At 37.1% G+C, this 23,989-nt stretch overlaps 1 protein-coding gene across 10 annotated transcripts in view; it reads right to left on the bottom strand.

The window, feature by feature from the left end:
• LOC115440953 (phosphatidylinositol-binding clathrin assembly protein LAP) overlaps positions 1-23,989 on the bottom strand; it is a 59,702-nt gene that overhangs the window by 16,577 nt on the left and 19,136 nt on the right. For 8 of the 10 annotated variants that reach the window (XR_005114041.1, XM_037447471.1, XM_037447469.1 and 5 more), the window contains exons 2-4: positions 20,944-21,086; positions 10,631-10,706; positions 1,485-1,505 (exon numbers count right to left, since the gene is read on the bottom strand). Coding sequence is in view for 9 of the 10 variants with exons in the window: in XM_037447471.1 (XP_037303368.1) it covers positions 1,485-1,505; positions 10,631-10,706; positions 20,944-21,086 (240 nt within the window). In the remaining variant the exon portion in view is untranslated. The remainder of the gene's footprint in view (positions 1-1,484; positions 1,506-10,630; positions 10,707-20,943; positions 21,087-23,989) is intronic. The other 2 variants (XM_037447467.1, XM_037447470.1) reach the window with 1 other exon arrangement.

The raw sequence follows: 23,989 nt of genomic DNA, 5'->3' as shown, positions 1-23,989 counted from the left end.
GATCTCCCAGTTTAGCAAACGCTATGGTCCTGACGGATATTGAAGAAGAAAATGGGAAAAAGACGGGAACTTAGTAGGATCGGGGAAAGGAAAAGAAGGGGAAATCGTAATAGAGGGTCAATAGAGTGGGATTCAGAGTGTCAACTAACGACATAATTACGCCGGCCTGTTTGGAACTGTTTGAAAAAACTTGCATGAGTGATCGTATACCATTTTTTTTGGTTTCGCGGAGAAAGTCCCTTATTACTACCGCCCAGCCTTCGTTGGGGGCGACTAAGCGGCTATGCTGGGGTAACCGTGCCTTACGGCCCGGTGTTGAGCCGCTCGGATTTGATGACGACCTTCGGGCGACCGCCGGGCCGAGTCCCTAACCCTATGTACAATTAACCTACGCACGGCCTACCAGCTAAAACTCCGCGGTGGCCCTCTTCGGCGCATTAGTAACGGCTGCGGCCTTCCTCTGACGTAGTTGTCTAAGTCTTCGTCCGCAGCCGCCCCTACGTGGTCGTATACCAGCAAACTAAGAATTAATGATAATCCTTTCAGAAAATTTCATATCAAATTTAATACTCTTTCTGAACGAAGACATTAACCTTACAATTACAATGTGCGCAGACAACGGTGCATACTATAATTTTTCTAATCTTTACACTCATTCTTAATTACTGTGCAAATCGACTACAGTTTTATGTGGCAATAAAACGAGCTATTTATTGATGACAATGACTGACTAACTATGCATTTACGATTTATGCAGTGTTTATTGGTCGAGATTTATCGGCTTTTTCTCTGCTATTGAAACTTTGACACTGAAGTAGGCGTATTGATTTATATATTTTTTTTTATTATTTGTTAATAAAAAAAAAAAATTGTAAATCTGGAGCAAAATCTTTGGTAAAAAGAACACTATAAAGATCATTTCTTTTTTTTTTTTTACTAATATAACGATCTGTACAACAATATATAATATATTAACTAGAAAAAAAAATACTATTACGTCTAACCCAATTCATCTGTGTCTTGGTTCCTTGTGATACTGTATCCGAGAAAAGAAATTGCAAGAACATACATTCCTACAGAAAAAAAGACATCACATTGAATGAAGTTGATCAAACGAATAGATGTCAATTCGAATGCTATGCAAGCGTTTTCACAAATGATTGCAATATGTCCATTATTAGTTATATAGAAGTTATGCGTTCAATACTAAGAGTTATTGAAAAAAAAAATACGTTTTCTGTTTCATACCAAAACTATTTTTTTTAAGAATACATGAAAGGACATATGGATACTACAAAATACAAATATAAATCAGGAAAACAATAAACGCATCACAAAATGCTCACATAAAATTCGAATCAAATAAAATGTGCAGAAAAATAAAAGCCGAAACAACCAAGCGTGTTTTTGCTACAGCACGTGAACAGACGGACAAACACAAAAAGCCGCCATTTTGTTTTTTCTTTTTTTGTTTTCAAACTCACCAATCCGGGCACCGGCCGCGCCTTCCGTAAGCGACAGGTAAAATTGAGAAAGAATACAGTTAAAATTGGTGAACATTTTTGATAAAAAATATTATAATTAATGTGATGTCATATGAATCGGAGATTTGACAATGCTTAAATGTATTTTTGAAAAAATGCTTTATATTTTTAAATATACACAAATGTGTGTAAAATTTAATGTAAATGTATGTTTGATATACACATTGATCTGAAAGTGATGAATAGTGAAGTATGTGAATAAACATTTATCTCATTAAATGTAAAATATTATATTATTTCATAATATAGTACAAAGTTCAAAGTGCAGCATCAGTTATAAATTATTTCAAAATTTTATAGTTCATGCCAAATGCTATATATCAAATGCACATAGTACAAGATAACACGTATTTTATATACAATTTAAACATATCGTCGCACTAATTAACGAAATACATAAAGCAGTTTAAAAAAAATCAATTACTTGATTTTTTTTTAAATACTTTGTTTTTTTTAATTAAACTATTTCAGAATATTTTAAATTTATTCCGTTTCCTTATGTACAATATTTTCCAATTGACTGGATGTCCGACAATGAGTGCGGCTATAAATTTTTTTTTTGTAGTTATCGCACCCTTAGAACTAAAGTGATCTAACTCAAAAATTATATATTTTCTGATTTTATTAAAAAACGACCGTCCAAAGCATGCGCTATAATTTATAACCCTATCACGAGAAAAAGACAAAATTATAGAATAGAAACAGAGATTCTTACTTTCGACGACCGCCCAATTCGTTGCCTTCTATATTGTTTTTTAATCTTTTTTATTCGTTTCCCGCAAATCGTCTTTTTTGAAGTAGGTTACCTTAGTTCTACGAGTGCGATGTGTTTCATCGACATACATTTTATATTTCAAGTGATTCCTAAACTTAATACCAGAACAGATTCTTTCTACTAAACAAAACACAAACATCTGTGTTTCCATTAAACTAACATCTGCAAAAAACCATAACAAGCGACGCAAAGTTGTCTAACAAAAAAAAATAATACAATTTTTAATCTTATCATGGAATTAATAAAACACAGAATTAAATATAATTGAAGTAGATAACGAGGCGATTCGTTATCGTATACTATGCTGCAAACGTTACGATTCATGGTCGGAGATAACATTGGAAAAAGCGTGTGATTCATCGATATTAATTATTGTGAATTGATACGATTTGCATCGGGTGGAATAGCTACCAGCCTTGATGATTTCTAGAAGTTGTTTTTCTAATTGTTATACAACATCAAAGGCCTTAGACAAGAACCCATTCAATAATTGTTAACGCTAATTGAATGTATGGCAATGACATATCCTTCCGATAAGTTTATCGTTATCGTCTCAAAACTATAAACCATGGCACTAGTTCATACTACACTGCGCTCATACATTTCATATCCAATATTTTTCTGATCACCATATCTTTGAAACTGCATTACAACATTGCTAACACCCTTGCTTTGCCACTGAAAAATATGCCACACAGCCCCGCACAGAAAACCTAGTGTTGAGTGATTGTAGGCGCCTAACCTGTTGTAATCTAAAACAATAGTTCCTTCTTCACGAATTCTCGCCAAAAACTTTAGTAAGATGATTACACAATACCTCACATGAATGAAGTGAACAACCGTGAGAACAAATCTCATGTCAACACAATGTTTTTATCTGGCAATCAAGCTTTATCACAAATTCAGTTTCCGTATAATCATTTAATTTGGTTTAAAATTAGCTCGCAACATCATACATACACAAACTCACGCTTTTGTCCCCAAAAGGGTGGACAGCGGAGGAACTAATTTTATGGCTGACTGTATATGGTTCGTACCAGAATGTAAGCAAAGTTATTTGATCATTTCTAATTGTTAAATAGCACTTCGGTGTAGTATATTTTTTGTGCTAATGGCTTTAATATGCAATAATTATTTATCTTATAAAAAATAATTATTAAGAATCGTTCAACTAGGTAAATCAACAACTATTAAAATATAACTTCATTAAAACCTACAATATTCATTATTTTTACTTTGTAGTAATCGTTTAAAAGATAAATATATTTATTTATTATATTACCAATACAGTGTCTGTATCGTTTCTTAATGTAGTTACTTAGCTTTATAATTATTATAGTAATCAATAATGTAAATAATCATTAAAGTATGCATTATGAACCGTACCGTTACGCAATCAAATAGCAGGCGCGGAAAATTTGTACACGAATAAACTTATTAAAAAATAAAGAGGAATAAAATTAAAAAGAAACTCTGTGTTAATTAAGTATAATACTTTTTTACTTAAACTTCAATTTATACATTTTTACTTAAATTTTAAATATTAACTAAAAGAAATCAGCTTATCGAAAACTGATAGATTAATTCAATGTTAACATTATGAACGGTAATAATTAATATTAACTTCCTTAATGCTATTTCCATGCGGAAATAATCTCAATAATCAAGGCTTAATCAATTAATTTTTTTGCAAATTAATGTAACGTTTTATGTTTCGTACTTACACGCACCAGTATACATTATTCTCAAGTTCTCGGCGGCGACACGTCCCACTTCATAACTCAGCCTCCCGATCTCGTGTTAAGATAAACCATATCTCAGCATTTAAGCTAACGTGGGAGCTAGACAACTGTGAAAACTTTATTACATTACGCAACATGACTTCAGCGTGATGCGGTAACAAACATACTTACTAAAATTCTACATTGCCTTGTCTCTTATCGCTAGACTTTTTTTGGCACGAGTATAGTTCATCTAATGGCAAAATACAGTCTAGTCCGCATGCATCTCAAGCTTAAATATACTGTATGTTTAGAGTTATATAAAAATGTTTAAAGACCAATAGTACCAAAATCGTAGTTATATAATTTTCTACCTACACCAACGATTTTATTATATACCTTGTATGTGCATGTGGCCATAATTATTGGATACGTACAAAATGCAATTGCTACTCAGGTTTAAAACAAATCAAAATACTCTAACATTATCCTAACAGCTTTATAGGCAGACTCCATTCTTCTCATACTGCTGTAAGCCCTTCAAATGTTTAAATTTCTTTAAGTGATTATGCTGTAATAGGGGAAAGGTATATATACAATTGTCACTACATCGTAAACAAATCGCTAACGGAATAGGAAACCATACATTAATCCTATTTGCGAGTGACACGTTCATTGTGCAGGTTGCATGATAAATGGCTATTTATTGCATAAAATAATTACTACTAAATAACTATTGTTGCCTTTATCCAGCCATATATAGTACGGTCTCCAAATATGACACTTAATGATACTAGATGTTGAGTTTTGTAGGGTGTTATTAGGGATTAGGGAGATATTTCAGACTTAAAGCATTGCGGCCAGTGTAGTCTTGTGCTTTACTTCTTTAAGCATCGCCAATTGCATACAACGTTAGTTGCGGAACACTGATCCAAGCATCAATCCTTCGGCCAAAAGAAGAAAGTTTTTTAATATTTTTTTTGCTTTCTACTGCTGAGAGGGATTAGGCCTTAGTCCACCACGCTGACCTAGTGCTGATTAGTAGACTTCACAAACCCACAAAAATCATATAGAGAACCTCTTAGGTGTGTAGGTTTCCTCACGATATTTTCCTTCACTGTAAGAGCAAGCAAGAGATAATACACAATACACACATAATCTCTAAAAAAATCCGAGATGTGCCTTTGGGTTTGAACCTGCGGACATTCGTCTCGACAGTCCGTTCCACAACCTAAGCTATTCAGCCGTTAGTAATAGACTTAATACAGACAATATACTACCTGCCTCCTAAAGATAAACACGAGCCACGTCACGTGTATAGTTAATGACCATTGACCTCAAGGTTCGTCGACTCGCTGCGACCTCGGCCACGCTATGCGACTTTGGTTCTTTTTCTCTGCACTCGCACTGGTGATTGTTTCGCGCTGTGCACTACGATTGTTACGGCATTGAGGCCACCATAATTACACACATTGAGTCGGATATTTGGATGAAATGCTTATTACAATAGATTTATGCATAAGTACTTCCGTGATATTGCCCGCAGGTAAGCGTGGTGGACTAAAGCCTAAACCGCAGTAGTAGATGACGCCCAGCAGTGGGGCAGTATAGTGAGATAGCCATCTGTTGCCATGCGATACTCTGTCTTATCGGCATCGCACTTACCATCAGGTACAATCATGTCGTGTTTGAATAAAGAAAAAGAAGTCAATATAATAAAATACCTAAATATACCAATTTAATAGTCATTACTACATATATTTCTATAGCCGTATTCAGTTTTCCTGGTTTCATATTAAAGTGATTTGTAATATTTCCTGTGTCTATAACGAATCGCGGATACATTCCTCGAATAGCACGGTGAGGTATTATTGAATTACGGTACTAATTGCCGACTTTATTTATTTTATTTATAAACAGATGTATCATCGAGCCGGTGTGCGTGGGCGGCGGAATTACCCAAACATTTCATAAGATTATTAAAGAATAAAATTTGAGATCTATAAATTCTTCACCTTTAGTTTCTATTTGAAGACTTCAACGACAAATAAGCGATAGGTCTTTATAATGATTATGGATTGTAATGATAAAAATCCGTATTTTTTAAGCTTGCGTCTAAATTAAAAAAAAAAAAAAATGTATATGGGGTTTTATTAGCACAACTAATGGATGAGGGTCCGACACTATCTCGCTCGGGTTCAACACAGTTTCAATCCTAATACCTATACAATAGAAGCCTTTTTTCAATAGTGAACTCGTAAGTAACAATATGTTTATACGTACAAACAAAATCCGTATCAAATTAAAAAGATAATTACACAAAAATGCCTTATTATGTACCAGAATGTTCAAAAGCCGCGACAGGATGTAAAGTGACACTTCCGTCATACATACAATTGTATCTTATTGTATTGCATAAGTAGTAATAGGCTATTTTTATAATAGGAACCAATAACAAAAGCCAAAGTACGTATTCTAATGAAAATAATGTGAAATAAAATCTTCGTCTTACTAAGTATCGAATTATTCCAATACTAATTCTAATTTCCGAAATTATATTACGTCTGATATAAATTATGCTCAAGTATAAGTATATAATTGTCATCAATCTGCTCAATGTTAAAAACTTATAACAAATTATGTATTCTGGCATAAATGACAAATAACATGTCAAAGCAGGACGCAATAATGACGTCAATGACATTCTAATAAGGATGTGTGAGAGAGATAGCAATATATTCCGCCACACCTACTTGCTCACACCATAGAAACATTAATTACCTAGTAATTTTTGTCAGATTTATTAAGCTCTGTTTTCTCTAAAAGCGTTTTTTCTGTAATTACCGCTATTCCGCTTGTAATAATGTTCAAAATCGGACACAGGGAACTAACCTATTTATCACACCTCGGAGTATGAAACTAATAAACAACGACACTGCGTCATTCGCGTACTCAAGTAATGAATGTAGATTTGCATTTCATAACGCGAGGCGCCAGTATTTCTTGGCACCATATTTATTATAAGGCGGTTCATTGCGTTATTGTTCTGCAGTTTCTTGCTTGTATATTTTTATTATAACATATTTACGCCATTTTCAATGTTATCCGTTGGCTTGCAGTTAGTGAACTCATTTACCTTAATACACCTTACATCACTCTATTCTTTTGCCCTCTACAAAAACAACTACATTTTTTATTTTATTTCTTTGAATGACGAGACGATTTTGGCATTCGCCTGATTGTAAGCGATACGACCGCCCATAGACAGTAGAAACACCATCCAACACCTTGAATTACAAAGTGTTGTTTGGTATTCCACTGCGCTTGACATCGTGAGACATGAGATGTTAAGTCTTATTACGTCCAGTGGTTACACTGGCTACAATGTCCTTCAAACTGGGACACAACAGTGAGTACACACTTCTGCTTGGCGGCAGAAATAGATATTGCGGTGGTATCTACCCAGGCGGATTCTCACATATGAGAGAGTTACACTGGCTAAGTAAATATACCATATATAATAATGATGCCCTTCTGAAGAAACAACTAATTATAATTGTGCACAGTGCCGTTTGAAACCTAAGTCTCCTTAAAATTTACCTCATCCCGTATCTCAATCCACTGCAACATAGAGATCATTTCATAATTGTTGAAATACGTCGCAAAGTGATTGCACGGCATGATCGCGACCCCTAACGCGTGTTCGAGCGCGAAATGTCTTATTGTTATCGCACAGGTTGTTGAACGATTACGTCCACGTATACGCTTTACATTGTTATAATGCGTGACGATATGTACTGTGATTATAAACAGTTGCTATTTTTATGATTGGTCAATGGTATTCAATATTTAGTCTGGTTTGGAGTTGTGTGTAACTAAGGCTGTTAATCGTATTTCTAACAAGGATACGAAAAACAAATAAACAAAATATAATCTTTTTGATTTCTTATATTTACGCGAATGTTAGACATTGAAATTAAACTAATTTTTCAGATTCTATCGCGGTTTTTTGTTTTTTATTTTTCTCCCGACGTTTCGAAGACTTTGCAGCCTTCATGGTCACGGGGGGGACTGAGGTGTTGATCATCCGCAAAGTCAAAGTTACAATATCTACCTACATTTTACAATTATACAACTTTTTTAAATTTTTTTTTTTAGCTGTTGGTGGTCCGATCTACGCAGAATGAGCTCACAGTGTCTTGAACTTGTCGTGACCATGAAGGCTGCAAAGTCTTCGAAACGTCGGGAGAAAAATAAAAAAACAAAAAACCGCGATAGAATCCGAAAAATTAGTTTAATTTCAAAATATAATCTGTTTTTCGAGAAATTACTCGAATAAGTTTAAGTTTTAAACCACATAGTCTTGATTTTTCGAGACTAGTCAGGATCATATTACAGTCAGCGTTTTAAGCTCCGCAAAGACTGTTTACAAAAAAAGTTTCCAAAACAATACCTCTTGACTGAACTGACTGACTGACTGTCCATAGAATATTAAAATGGTATGATTAGGTCTCTCCTATGCAAGGCTTATTAGGAAGATATTATCTTAATAATGTTTGCCCCGAAGTAGTCATTTTATACCACCAACCAATGTTACTGTGGGGTATAAATTACTGAACATTTTAAAAAAATGAGACTACGTTTTTTAGCCTAGCTTATACAATCATTCCGGACTTTTGCGTAAACGCTTTAGACGCTTGCAACCCTTGAAAATCAAGCGACCATGTTCAGGGCAACTTACTTACTGGTTACGAACCTCGACTCTGGACGGTCACTGGGAGAGAATGAGACATCAACAACTATCTTACTGAGCATCAATATTACCTTTATAGCAACAATACGATGCCATGCAACGATTTGTGTTTAAGGATTCCTCTGTACATATATTTGGACAAGACGTTCTATCGAGCATGATGCTTTCCATCAAGCTAACGCAGCTCGTATCCTCATTGATTTGTTGAAAATAATGTCTGATAAGTAGACAAACAATATATAACGACGTTTGCAATTTCCTTATCATAATTTAAAACTAAATTGCACTATCATTGTCTGCTTTCTTTATAGGCACTTCAAGCAGTCTATTATAATTATAAATAAAGATATATGCATGTTTATCGTGGTTCATAATCGTTCAGAATTTTTATTATGCCCTTGTGTTATTGTTATTATAATAATTTAAATTCTATATTTTAAACAATTGAAGTCATGGATATAAGCGTTGGTTCATTACTGTGGTGTTATTTAAATAGGGTTAATGCTAGGCCTCCTGTGTGTTTGAACATTGTATCCATCACACTGACCTGACAAGCGTTAATAGCTTTTACATTGATTAAAAATTCTTCTCAAGAATATTGGGAATGCAGATTTTCTCGTGAAGTTTTCAGTATTGAAGCGAGCGATACTTTTCTTCAACTGGGCATGGCAATACTAAAACATTGTATATTAATTTGATGGCTGAACTTGATAGTAGGCGCAGCACGATACAGAAAAAAAAGTTAATTAAAACATCAGAAATATAAATTTAGGAAATCAAGTTTAAATTGTATGTAAAATGAAACACAAAACTTCAACAATAATTAAAAGAGCGTGTTCTAGAACCAGCCACAAGTTCTTCGTATCAACAATCATTGCGAGTATATAAGGAAAAAATAAAAAATAATTTCACAAGTCCCACACACGAGCATCGAACTCTGAGGAAGTGCGATTACACCACCGACTACACACAGTAGGGGTCAACATGTACACAGCCGTATCCGCTGTCGATATCCTTTTACTGCGTCGGGACGTCGCACGACACAACAAATCGTTACATTTGCAACATTATAATTGTCTATTGTGTTGGTTTTTGCAACGAAGCTATTTGATATTAAACTCTTTTGAGTTATCATTGGGTTGTTTTTTATCTAGCGAATCATTCAAAATAAAATCGTAAGGTAAAAAATACGTCGTTAACAATTTTGTCAATTTTACTCTTGGATATCTTACGCATGATCTTATGTAATAAATTCTCAAAAATAAAAACTAGGTTAAACAGGACTCACGGAATGAAAAACAAACGAAACTTGAGTGCGATTTACATAGGAGAGGTTCCCGCACATTAGAACATTTGGCAAATAACCATTGTAACCGAGAATGGTTCTCCACATTCAGATCTTATTGACTTTGAAACACAATAAAACTAGTAAAGACATTAACTGTTATATCTACTTTCAATTATTTCGTGCGAGAAGCTCTTTTGTATTGGAGATTAACCCCCTTGTTAATAGACTTTATTTATCTAAGCGCTCTTTGCTGTGATAACAAGTCTGTTTCTCAGTGCTGACGGCATGGCAGCCTTCGCAGTGCGTAGACATAGGGCCGTTGTGATTGGCTTATATTAAGCTCAATAATAGTCTATGAATAAGGGGCTTAGTTTATAATAAGATATAATATTTTTTTAAATACACTCCAATTAGTTTATCTGTATATATCACAATCAAATCCATTCAAGTCTCGTGCTTTCACCCCTTGCGTCCCGTCCAAACGAATCTTACAATCTAATTTAAACTTAACAATTTCTTATATAAAGTACTAAATCCAACAACACATACCTTGCACGCCGCTTTTATCTAGAAAATTGCTGAGTTGAAACGTCGAATTGCTTGACGCCAAGTATTGTGTGAACCTCTGGAACGAGACAAAGTGACATTGTTAGGTAAATCTCACAGCGAGGCCGATATGAATGGGACGTTGTAATGTATCTAATTTAAATATCAATTGTTTTGTTTGAAATTGTTGATGGAACATATTATACACCATCGAATGGCAGACACATACGATCTACAGGGCAGATGTTATATAAGTTACTAGTTTTTGCTCGCGGTTCCGCCCGCGAAGAATTTTTTCCGGGATATAAAGTAGCTTATAGCACTCCTGAGGAATGGAGTTTCCTATTAGTGTAAGAATTTTTGAAATCGGTTCAGTAGTTCCGGAGATTAGCACCTACAAACAAACTCACAAACTTTTCGTCTTCGTAATATTACTATAGACGTATACCCGTAACACTTTAGATTTATCATTGTTTTCTGTAACCAATGATTTGTAATTAATTCCCCTTGTAACATAATAATTCCAAAGTTCTGACTATTAAATGTCACATTGTATTAGTCTCTGGACCCAACAAAGATTTCGATGATAACTGATTTAGGTTTTCTTGTTTATGTTAGCCGTCAAGCAGTAGTGTGTGACTACTGTCTTCCGCTTTGAAGTCAAAGAGAATATAACACTATGTTAGATTGTACCTACAGTAATTACCGCCTATTTGACATCGAATGTCCAAGCATGAAGACAACAATTTGGTTCAATACAGATTACTTCAAAATAGGGTACTTTCCTAACTTTGATTTTTTAAATTATTTTATATGTAACAGAAAATAATACGAAAAGAAATTCTATGAAATAAGCTTCGAAATTTGTTGAAAAAATAAATTAGTTATTCATATTTGAAATATTGTCGTGAACGTAAGTGGGGGCGTGATGGGGTTATTGTGCTATCTCTTTCTTACGCATGCAGCGTTATGGCCGCTGACATCATAGTTTGACATTTATTTTGTTCGACAGCTACCTCTTCCACTAAATATGAAAGCTGTATAACTTATTTAGCGGCAATAGCCTAGTTGGGTGTGGAACGGACTGCCAAGACGAATGTCCGCAGGTTCAAATCCCAAGGGCACACACCTCTGACTTTTCTAAAATCATGTGTGTATTCTTTGTGAATTTATCGTTCGCTTTAACGGTGAAGGAAAACATCGTGAGGAAACCTGCACCTCTGAGAAGTTCTCTATAGGAATTTCGAAGGTGTGTGAAGTCTACCAATCCGCACTAGGCCAGCGTGGTGGACTAAGGCCTAATCCCTCTCAGTAGGTAGTAGAGGAGGCCCGTGCTCAGCAAAGGGCAAGAATACACAGGGCTGATATTATTATTATTTTTATAACTTATTTATTATTACGTTTATTTTTAAAAAATCCTTTTTCGCTAGATTTATGACAACCTTTTTGGATACATGTATAACAGTCAACAACTCAATTCTGGACAACGTTGCTACTAATATAGGTGTAACTAAACGATCGAACTACTAGCTAATTTTATTCAATTTAAAAAGTCTACAATCCACGTGTCGAGTGTGGTCCACGGCATGCTTCTCGACCTTTGATTACTCAAGGACATCTACCACCAATACACAATGCTGGTTCCAAATCAAGATTTCCTGTTATCATTACTGGCTAACACTATGGGAATATATTGAAAGAGTATTTGGGAAAAGGTAGGTTGTTATCAAGATCTTAAGGGATTTGAAAGAAGCTTAAAATTTGAAATCCTAATAATGATTTAATACAACATTTTCTAAGGATATTAGTTATAAATAAACGTACAAACTGAACGTATGTGAATGAAATTTGGCCATACAAGCTATTCTTAATCCTAGAACATAGAACAGTTAGAATTTTATACCGAGAAAGGGCTGTCATGCGAAGCTGCGAACAAAACATAGTATAAAATAAAACTCCAATTACGCTATCCACTATGAGCAGATTCAATGAGTCAACAATTACTACGAAGTGCTGCTGGGTTTTTGTAAACGGTACAATCCCGTTTACCGAGATAAGTTTTAAATACACACACGCCGGCAAAGTTCTAGCAACTGTCAATGGCCATAACTTTTCTTTTTGGTCAACATATTATTAAGGATCTCTTATGCTGGTGGTAGAATATATTTTATATCCGCCCGCATAGCAAACAACGTACACGGGGTGTTAAAATCCGCCATAATACCCCACGAAAGTGTGTCGCGTTCCAGCATCAGCCTGTGTATATTCGGTTCAATAGGCCGGCATAGTTGAGACCCCACTCCACTTACCATCAGGTGCAGACCTGGATTTGTAAATAGGCCGTATAGGCCGCGGCCTATGGGCGGCAGCCTCTTAGGGGCGGCAGATTTCAGAGGACGCTCACTCGATTTAATTAATCATTCGTTTGTGGCGGTACAGTTAGTGCATATACCGCCATCTTGTCAACATCGCCGGAACTTCAAGAGGATCGATGCAGTGACGCAACTACAGTGACATCACACAGCAATCACGATAGATGGCGACGTCGATCCTGAATCACGCTTGCACAATTTGAGCGACGCGTTGCATATATACCATCTCCGAATAGGAACCGTCGGGAGGGGCCGCGGCCGGTCAGGCGCAACATCTGCCTGACTGGGAATCTTTCCCTTCCATAGAGGAACGTCACCATCTGTTCCTCTACAGCGGCGTCTACCTTTACACCGCTACGGTGGTGACCCCTGACGCTGAACTTCATCGCACAGTCATCAACGAGACTAGCCGCACCTGCATCGTCGTCGCTTCGCACCACCTCGCCATTCATAACTTCCTTTCCATCCAGCCAGTCAAACTTCGCACAGCCAGCCAGCACTCGCCATTAAGGTTACCACACGCATGCTGCCAATGCAAGCCTGGTACCTTCGGCACTCCTGCACGGACTTCGGCTCCAACGTCACGGCACAACTGCGCTACAGCCGGACCATCTACGGGCAGCATTCGCCGGTTGTCGTGGTATAGCCACGTGACGCACCGAACTCATCGCAGAGGACGCAGCATCGATTCCGACTCACTGGAATCGTACTCTCAGCTTCGCTTCAAAGGAGCTGACCACCCGCGCACAGCCCTGACCTACTAGGGCCAATTGCGCACGGTTCCAACTCACTGGGATCACACCTCCGACTTACTGGGGGCATCTCACCCCGACTCACTGGGGCATCTTCACCCCGACTCACTGGGGCATCTCACCCCGACTCACTGGGGCATCTTCACCCCGACTCACTGAGGCATCTTCACCCCGACTCACTGGGGCAACAACACCCCGACGCACTGGGGCATCTACTCTCTGGCACCGACATGCTATACGCTTAGCATCGAAGACTTGACTGAAGACTTTCGACCTCCGGTTTCCGGGGGGGAGTGATGTGGCGGTACAGTTAGTGCATATACCGCCATCTTGTCAACATCGCCGGAACTGCAAGAGGATCGATGCAGTGACGGAACTACAGTGACATCACACAGCAATCACGATAGATGGCGACGTCGATCCTGAATCACGCTTGCAAAATTTGAGCGACGCGTTGCATATATACCATCTCCGAATAGGAACCGTCGGAGGGGCCGCGGCCGGTCAGGCGCAACATCTGCCTGACTGGGAATCTTCCCCCTCTATAGAGGAACGCAACCATCTGTTCCTCTACAGTGGCGTTAACCTTTACGCCGCTACACGTTTATTTAACTTTAGTGCCCACCATAATACAAGCAAATGGAAAATTATTAAAAAAATATTAATTAGGCACTGATCAGGTGCAGTGGGGTCACTTTCCCGTATAAAAAAAATCAGCATAGTGTAGTAATGCCAGAAAGGTCTAATAAACATACATTGTTAGGAGGAATATTTACCGCGAGAGAGTAAACGCATTCAAAGAGCCAAGCGAGGCCCTAAACCTTCATTTTTAGATTATTCCTCATCGCATGACCTGCCTCGGTTATACAGAGATCTCATAACTCTTTTATAAATCTATTGAGGACGTATCAATAACACTCCATAGAGGTACACTTTTTAAATGAACAAGTACTAAAGCATCGTATACACTGTGATTTAACCGGTGCGATTTTTATTAAAATTCTCTCGTGTTCAGTTTCGTGCGAATCATGATAGAGCTATTAAGAAAACTTTGTCTCCTTTCACATAAAATTACTTTCCAAAAATATGTTGGGCTGGTACTTCTACGTGGTATTATTTACACAAATACGCATCACTCCCCGAGAGGACAAGCATGGGTGCAACTAGCGCACTCACTTTTCGCTTTGTATGATTCGTTTCATTATGTGATAGGTTGCCTTATCAGGCACATATTCCAGAATCCAAGCTGACATCAAGCAATATACAGAATATCACTGCCCGACACGGGATTCGAACCCGAGGCTTCAGCTCCGCATTCGTGCGGTAATCCAACTACGTCACTGAAGCAGTCAGTCATGTTATTTTTAAAGAACTTATTTCTATTTTATTTACTGGCAGAGCATCCACGTTTACTTTGGTATTGTAAATGTTTACAAACGGGTGTCGTCACTTACCATCGAGGAACTAAATGTTCCATTTGCTACATCTGCAAATAGATAATAGAAAAGCATAGAAGCTGCATGTAAATATATCAAATTCCTAGGATATCCGTGACGCCACATCATGGCCGTATTACAGATGTAAAGATTATTTGTGGTTAAACCCAGTCATCCTCTATCATTGGCGAATCTGTGACATGAATAGTTAAGCTATATTGTGGTAATGTGATGTCACCTAAATGTCAGATAAAAACCTAATCATTCCTCTATGTTTAACCTGCGCGTAGCCTAAATTCTGGTCAATTGACATCATCTACATAAAAAATGGCACACGTATTCCCTCTTATATTAAACTTGCAATAAACAAAAAGGCAGGACAGCATAATCAAGGCAACTAAGTCATAATATACAGTCATCACTAGTTGACATTTTTCCCAGCTTGCATTTATAAGATGCAGTAGAGATTTTCCCGGCCTCACATGCTGGTGGATGTGAGGCCGGGAAAATCTCCATAACTCTCGTAAGCAAGGATCAGCAGTGGCACACATTTTATGACACCGAGCGATGAAGCTTAATGAGTGTCAGAGAAATATAATTTGTCATTATTCCGCCACGAAATTAATCAAATAGAAAGACGTGAGGAGTTGGAAATAATTGTCCACCTCTCTCCATAGCAAAAGATGCAGTAGTCAGGTAAAAGAGCTCTATTCAAGCCGATCCCGATTTTACGCAATTGAGTCGTACGAAAACGCACGAACTGCATCCAAGTGTGTCCGCGTCTCAACATGACGTAAACGCAGTATTGATACAAGTGGCCGGTATAGTACGGCGGCCGCCACGTAACGCACTGTTCGGGGGCGTTTGCTTTCGAAACCGATGACGGCTAATGTTAGATAAGGTAATGTGTTATGTCTGTTATTATTTTGTTATGTTGGTAACACGCGATAATCACACATGTCCTTGTTTGTGTTGGTATCATATCGGCCAGGAACAGTGGCGGATATGTTAGCGCTCCGACTAGAACTTTGATATCCTTCTTCGGCACATTAGGCGGCTCCAAAGTGCTGTGAAATAGTGACTGACGGTCCATAAATATTATATAAATAACAACACCACTTAAACCCTTTAAATACCCTTGTACTTGTGCAATGCTGTGATCACTCATTAATGATCACAGCATTGCGCTCATCTTACTGACACAATAGACGTTAAATCTCAATGTCCAGTAATCACACTAGCTACGACACCAAGCCGAAAAACAACAGTGCTTGCAAACTGTTTGACGGTAAAAGCGATGACATCCAACTCCCGAATACAAAAGACCAGGTCGCTATAATAGAAGCAGAATATAATCGCAGACAATACAAACATTTGCCTGTGCGTGAAATAAGTGAATCCAAACCCGCACACGTTCCACGGAAGTCTACCGCACGCAACTCCGCACAAGCTGTTAAACTAGAGGTTTGTTAAATTTTCGAACACGCATATTTTTAAGACCAATGGTGCCAATAAATATAATTGGGTTAGCATGACCTTTAACCCTTTTATATAAGAGGAGTTGTGACGGTCGTAAAAAATAATTGGTAATTGAATGAGACTTCTAGATACGACGTCGAACCGATGTCCTTGGCGCAGTGGATCAAGAGCTAGTCTAGAACGAGAAGTCACGGGTTTCATTTCAGTATCAAGATGAATATCTTTATACAAGTGTTCGATACGGGTCCGCGTCTTTAGAGTCCGAAAGGCATACAATAATTATGATAAACTTGCCATTGTAACTTGTTCCATCAATTCACGCTACGCAGCCAGCCGTTGTAGTTAACACTCTATAACTTGATACTACATTGTATACTACAATTTGATAATCGCCAGTTCTTGTAAGCGCCGAGACAACCTTATTAATGATCACCCATAATTTTGGTCTAATCTATATCAGAACATGAAATCGTTTAGACGTATCAAGATTTAAAAAAGAAATAACATCAACATGCCATCAATCACGATTAAAAAACAATGACACAATTTTTTGCCATCAAGAAACCGGACCTCACACCTTCAGCATTAAGTCCAATATGCCAAAGTGCTATCTAAAGATATCTCGGAATAATTAACATGACATCATTCGTTGCCGTGGGTGCATCTTCGCGTCCCACGGCACCTGGACGGTGCGTGCTCGCCCCGCCTCCGTGACGTCATGAGGTCACACCAACCACGTTATTAGGGCAGGTCAGAAGACCCCAGACAGTGCTATTCGTAGAGATATTATGAGTAATCTGAGACTACGAAATGTTATGGATAAGAATTCATTTAAGTGGTCAATTACAGAACACAGTTTATGAATAGTACATTTTAAGTATAATTCAAGAAGGCCACGCACTGAATTAGTTAGAAATAACAAATATGTTCGGAGAAAAGAGTGGAGTATCCATATTACATTGTAAAATGATCAATAAGTAATGATTGGGATCAATGAGATGTAAACAAGTACTTAAATAACTTCCTTGCATTCCGTTGCGTCGTCCTTAACGTGTCATGAACTCAATCCTGACAATTACTGCGGTCATGTAACCTATATAGGGTTGTCAATTTCAATTCAAAATGTAAATGAGGACATTAATGTACTCAGTAACATATTGAGACAACGCCAGCCTAAGAAGTTTGAAAGCAAGAACTTATCACACGTTCATGATACGTACAGGAGCTGTTATATTATTTTTATAAAAAGGAAAATAAAGAGGATAATATAAAAGTGCGACAGAATCATGGTAATGAAGGCACAGGCAATGATTTGGTTCGTTCCCGTACGAAAGAAGTGTTAGTACAAGAATATTTTGTATCGTGGCAACATGTAAGATCTAAAGGTACTCGTATTTGTAACCCCAAGGATTGTGGTTGGGTTTGAGAACATCTCTCGCTATTGCATTAATTTTAATTAACATCATAAATTGGGATTGTGTCAAACGCTGTTTAAATAATCCTCCCCAATAATTAACAGGCATAAAATATAATTCGACATTGACAAGTAATAACCATAAAGATGTCTCGTATGTGGCACAGTCTACATAGTTCATAATTGCTCTCTGATCAGAGATAAAAGGCGTAGTTAATTATTACCCACGTCTTCATTGATTAAGACATTGTGGTTTGCTGAGAAATTTCCTAATTATTAAACATAAATCTGGTAATATAATCTTCCTTTCTTTGGCATTTGGATAGCAAAAATTATGGTAAAGATTATATTATATTCACGAAACATTTTAAAAAATTTATCATTAAGTTAGATAACAAAAAGTTGAGTATGCGTTTAATACCGAAATATGGGATTATTTAATCATTCAATTGCGATATCAAATAAAACTTCAACATTAATACCTCCCTTAATTTTACACACGAATGGTTGTGAAACGTGGCTTAGAGTTTCACTGAAGCACCAACTGTTCAACTTGATTACCCTGGCTTTTGTGTCGAAAGGTTTTCACTGAGCTACAGGGATCTTATTATATCAGTTTGGTATACGAAGGTACTGGAATGGCCTGTTTATTTCCTAATAACTTTTGGGTAGCTAGTTCTTTGACCAAGTTAGATAACTCTATCGAGTAATTTGAATAGATAGCTTGTGAAGAATGCGATCACCGATGACCATTAGTATCATCCAAAAACTGAAATGCTGACGCTGCACTATGTCCATGTCCATAATACATTGGATAACAAATCTCATTATGATCAGTAAATACACTTTCTACAATTTCTTCTATATACCTGACTCTGCCTGCATTGTCATACAAACCCGTGTTATTACCAATATGTATTTACAATTATTAACTCTTTCCTGTCTTTCTATTTGTTTAATTTCGTTGCGCGATAAAGAAATGTTGCCAGAGACTCGCCGAGCTTCACCGTTCGGTGTCACAAAATGCGTGCCACTGCCGATCCTGGCTTGCATGAGTTGCAGTGGAAGGTTATGTTGGTGAAATTGTCTGATAGGAAACCCAACACGACATATACGTACAAATATGCATTAATGCGGTCTACAAATCGTTCTAACGATAATTAGATTTTATATGAATTACGAAAGGGAAGCCCCGGCAGGAATCGGGTTATATGGACCCTTTGTCATTTGGTGACGCATGCGAGAGCGGGAAAAGTTTTTTTATAACCTGTGCATACTGCTACTTACAAAATTGACTAACACACCACAGCTAATAAATTAAAATAACAGCACAGACTGAATCGTTCTGTATGTATACGAAATCTCACCGGAAGCCAGTAACGTGATTTTATCAGGCCCGCGGAAGCTACCGGCGTCGTCAAATGAAATGTGCTCGAAATAGCGCCGCGGCATCTCGCTACCCTCCCCCAATAAATGGGTTAGGCAGAGTGTATTTCAAAATTGATTTATTGATTTTATGAGCATCCGTCCGACTTTTATGGGCAACATTTGGTGCTGTAGGATACAATAAATTTAATTTCAGTATATCGTTGTTGCCGCATGGGTTTAGTAGAACCATACTTTACGTTTTAAACCAGACGCTGTATGTATTTTATAGAATTCCATCCTTAATCCTCAAATTCTAATATTTTTACCAGATCAAGCTACAAATTAGGAAACTTTATTATTCGCAAAAGTACACGTGAAGTGATCGGGGATTGGTATTTATGTCCGATATGGCTTTAGCCGCACCAATTCTAGGATGGGTGCCCGGACCGTGCGTGCACAAGTTGCACCATTGTATATTGTCATCACCCATTATTTTGATATCATTTTGACTACTCGCAAAAATATTAAATTGTTTTAAGCACAATATGTATGCACCACGGTCTCTAATGTGCAATATTATTAATGCAAAGCAATCAAGATGCGAGATTTCCATATTGCACGGATGTTGCTGGAATATGCTTAGGAATTTAATTAACTTGCCTCGTATATATGAATCAATTGAGAAGCTGTAAGATGCGAGACGGATTCTGACTCGTATTTAGTTTGTTCGTTTATATTAGTATTAATAAAACAAAATAGAAATATCTGAATCAACTCAATACTTTTTTTATAGACACAAGCATGACGTCATAAATGGATCATCATGCTTCGGTCTAAAAACCCATCTTGACACTCTCTATGTTAATGTAAAAGTCTGTGGTTTGTTGAATATAAAGACGAAGACCGCTGAACGGATTTGGATGACATTTAGTACACACATCAACCACCTTTTAATTATTTTTTTATTCCCGGAAAGTACACAGTAGTACCCTAATTCGGACGTTCATTCACGCGAGCTAGATATAAAAGTTTCGTAATCTAGATTCTAGACCCAGCTCGCTAAGGTCACAGCTGTTTCACGCAGAACATTACAGCTGTTGAATGGAACTTTAGTGGTCGAGAAATATAATTTGTTATCTGAAATCTATCTATTATTACTTGTGATTTATGTTTCATAATTATGAAATCTCGGGGTAGATATATTTAGCTTAATCTTTCTTGCAACCAGTCAGAGGAGTGGGGCTCTACTAATGTTTTCAGAACACTAGCTAAACTATTGTTTGCAATGGTTTACTGGAAAGGTGAAAGTAGTGTAGTGTAAGATCTCAGTCTTCTGTTTTAATTGAGTTTAAGGAGTCCTACCCTGACGGAATTTAAGTAAACCTGCACTGAGTGCATTCCCCTAGCTAATAAAAAGGTCCAAATTCTATTATAGTATGCTTGCTCACTTAACCTACGTTCAAAAATGGACGGCAATAGACTGATGAAACGTTACCTCATTCCCATATGCTAGTAAATGATGAACGGTGATGAGAGCCTTGTACACCACCACCCAGTTGGTGTTCTGCGTGCGCTCCACGAGCAGGTTGGCCAGCTGCGGTATCGACACGTTTGGCTCGTTTGTGCAATGGACTAGATCTGAAACACAAAAACATTTCAATTAGTATTTTTACAACTTAAACATTCTTTGCTATTATTATTGAGGGAAGTGAACAATTAATATTTCCAACTTCTCCCTATCTTTCTATTTTATTAATTTTGTTGTGGGATAAAGACAAATTAGTGTTCCCTGATACTAGCCGAGCTTCAATGCTCGGTGTCATAAAATGGGTGATACTGCTGATCCTGGCTTACAGAACTTCTGGTGGTGGAAATAAGGGCGGTAATTTATCTATTAAAAATGTGTTAAGATACTCAGACTGCCTCGGTGGCGTAGTTGCATTGCGTGCGCAGTACAACTCTTGGTTAGAGGTCTGAGTTCAAATACCGGATCAGGAAGTGATATTGAGTTTATCTGAAATTTGTGCCCAATATGGCGGTATACTAGCCTCATATGACGCATGAGACTAAATACTTATGTCGAAAATTGGGTGCACTGCTTTCACCTCTAACTAGTCCATCGGGAAAAAGCCATGTGTACTAACGTGTGCCTACTAATCTAACGATGTAAAGAGAATAATCAAATTCATAAAAACAACGTATTTATTGACATTATAAGCCAAGTCTTTATCACTGTAAGAAGAGGTAGAGAGGCAACTGTTGAAAATACTTTGCATTGAAGTTATATTCACCCCATGATGTGACAGGGTACGTTTTTTTTAATGTGATCCGCTTGATTGTATGCAGCATCCGCTGCCCGTGGACTTAAGTAATGCCAGAGGCACAGCCAAACCGTTGCCTACCGAGGGTTGTATATCTTGAGATTAAAACCGTACTACTCAGATTCCTATACAAAATATATGATTTGTAAATTGTACATAAGTTTTGTCCCGAGATATAAACTTATACGTCTCCCAAGCACCTTCGTACGTCGCACTCCGTTAAATTTATCATAATCAAAATTGATTTAGGCTTAAATTACATTAATTCTGTAAGTGGATTTGGGTGGAATGACTTAAGGCATCTTGTTCAACTTTAGGCGACATCTGTTCTGGAGGGTCACGGCAGTCAAATTCATTATCAGCAGTTTTCAAGGTTATCTTCCAAATGATAATCAAAATAAGTGCAAATACGTCCACTCCCTTGTACAAAAATGTTTTATATAGATTTTGTTTTAGATAAAGAACAAATTGTTTCTAAATGTTAATTTGTAACAGTAAGAATAATATTAAATAACAGTAAGAATAATTTAAAGTATCATCAAAATCACTTTGCTATGTAAATTTATGCTTAGTATACCGTTTAAAAACATAATAATAAATTTGTATATGCCACGATATCATGCAAATAGTAGATTATAACCTTTTTAAAAGGTTTGCTACTCTAATTAGCAGCATACCACCAAAAACTTCAAATAACCGAGTATTTTACGATATTGTTTAGTCCTGGCCTTTTCAAATATCACACGTCAGTTACTACATCAGAAAAAAAAACATTAACTTATTTTCCCATTTTACATAACACGAAATAGTCACATTGTTACTAATACCACGCTCCTCTTATACCACAAATTCCCTAATACCCAAAGCGCAAACGTCAACAAGACATCACAAGCCCGTCTTACGTGGGATTAGAACACCAGACCAAGGTAGCGTTTCGCATGCATAATGAATATGGGTTTATTATTATAACCGCTGAAAATCGGCGCACAGAATTGACATCTCTGGCATTCGCCCAGATGTCAAAATCGACCGCAATGCATACATTTTATTTTTCTACACTCCTTTTTATTTAAACTTTTAATCATGTCAAAGGACTTGATAAGGTCGCAGTTCTACGCTGGATCCAGGTCGCTTTGAACAGGTTCGTCTGGAAATCTTTAGGGAAGGCCTATGTTCAGCAGTGGACATTATGTGGCTGATGATGATGAACCATGTCAAATCACTCCTTCGTGCGCGCAATGTGCTTAAAAGCGGTACAATGTTTTTTCTTAACGTATTAATATAGATTAGAGTAGACAGGTGGGAAAAGGCATTCTTCAACTTTCGTAGGATAAATGTTATGAACGTGTACGCAACCAATTTCAGACAACGTGGGGCGACGAGAATTTAAACAGTTTATTTTTCTACAAGTATAACATCTACTCACATAGAGACCGTCGTACAAAGTAAGCCTACCACAATGGCACACGTGTGGCGCGTTCCGGGATAAACTGTGTATATTCGGTTTCGAACAGGCCGACATAATCACGTTACCTCTCGCAAGTCGATACTCAAACTGCACGCCATTCCACTTACTATCGGGCGCGATGGAGTGACTTTGCTATGACCTAACAAAAAATACAAACAAAACGAAACAACGTGGAATCATTATTTACTATTGTATTACATGGAGATTAAAGAAAAGATGTTCCCAAAGCACCAAGATCCTTAAAGGAAGCTTAAAAGGTGGTCATGAGATTCAAATTAATCGATTTAAATTCCTTTTAACAGTTAGCCGATGTGCAACCCCGGAGAGAAACTCGTAAAATCTCATAATGACTCATTCCCGTGAATCATGGTTCAAAATGCATTCCAAGCTATGATAGCATTAGGAATTCCACAAATATTTTTTCTTTATTTCTTTGTTTTTAGATTCTCAACTCCCTAATTTAGTTAATCATGTCGCAGAATCAAAAATTAAACTGGATTTATGTGAAAAAATTACGCTATACAGTGGCATTAAACAGTAAACATAAGACCAAGTCACTGAAGGTAGACTGGCAGATGTTGCCTAAGGCGTTCAATCCGCCCATGTACATGTTTCTATATAAAGTTGAACAAAATGGACAAGAAAAATTCTGCTATTGCGGTTTACTCATTAAAAGCCTTTTTTAATAGACGAAACCATTTTCAATCTTCAATCCGATTTCGAGAATAAACCAATCAAAACCAAGTAATAAG

This window comes from Manduca sexta, chromosome 6 (genome assembly GCF_014839805.1).
Source record: "Manduca sexta isolate Smith_Timp_Sample1 chromosome 6, JHU_Msex_v1.0, whole genome shotgun sequence".
Lineage (NCBI taxonomy): Eukaryota > Metazoa > Arthropoda > Insecta > Lepidoptera > Sphingidae > Manduca > Manduca sexta.
This window is presented reverse-complemented; position numbering and strand designations above follow the sequence as displayed.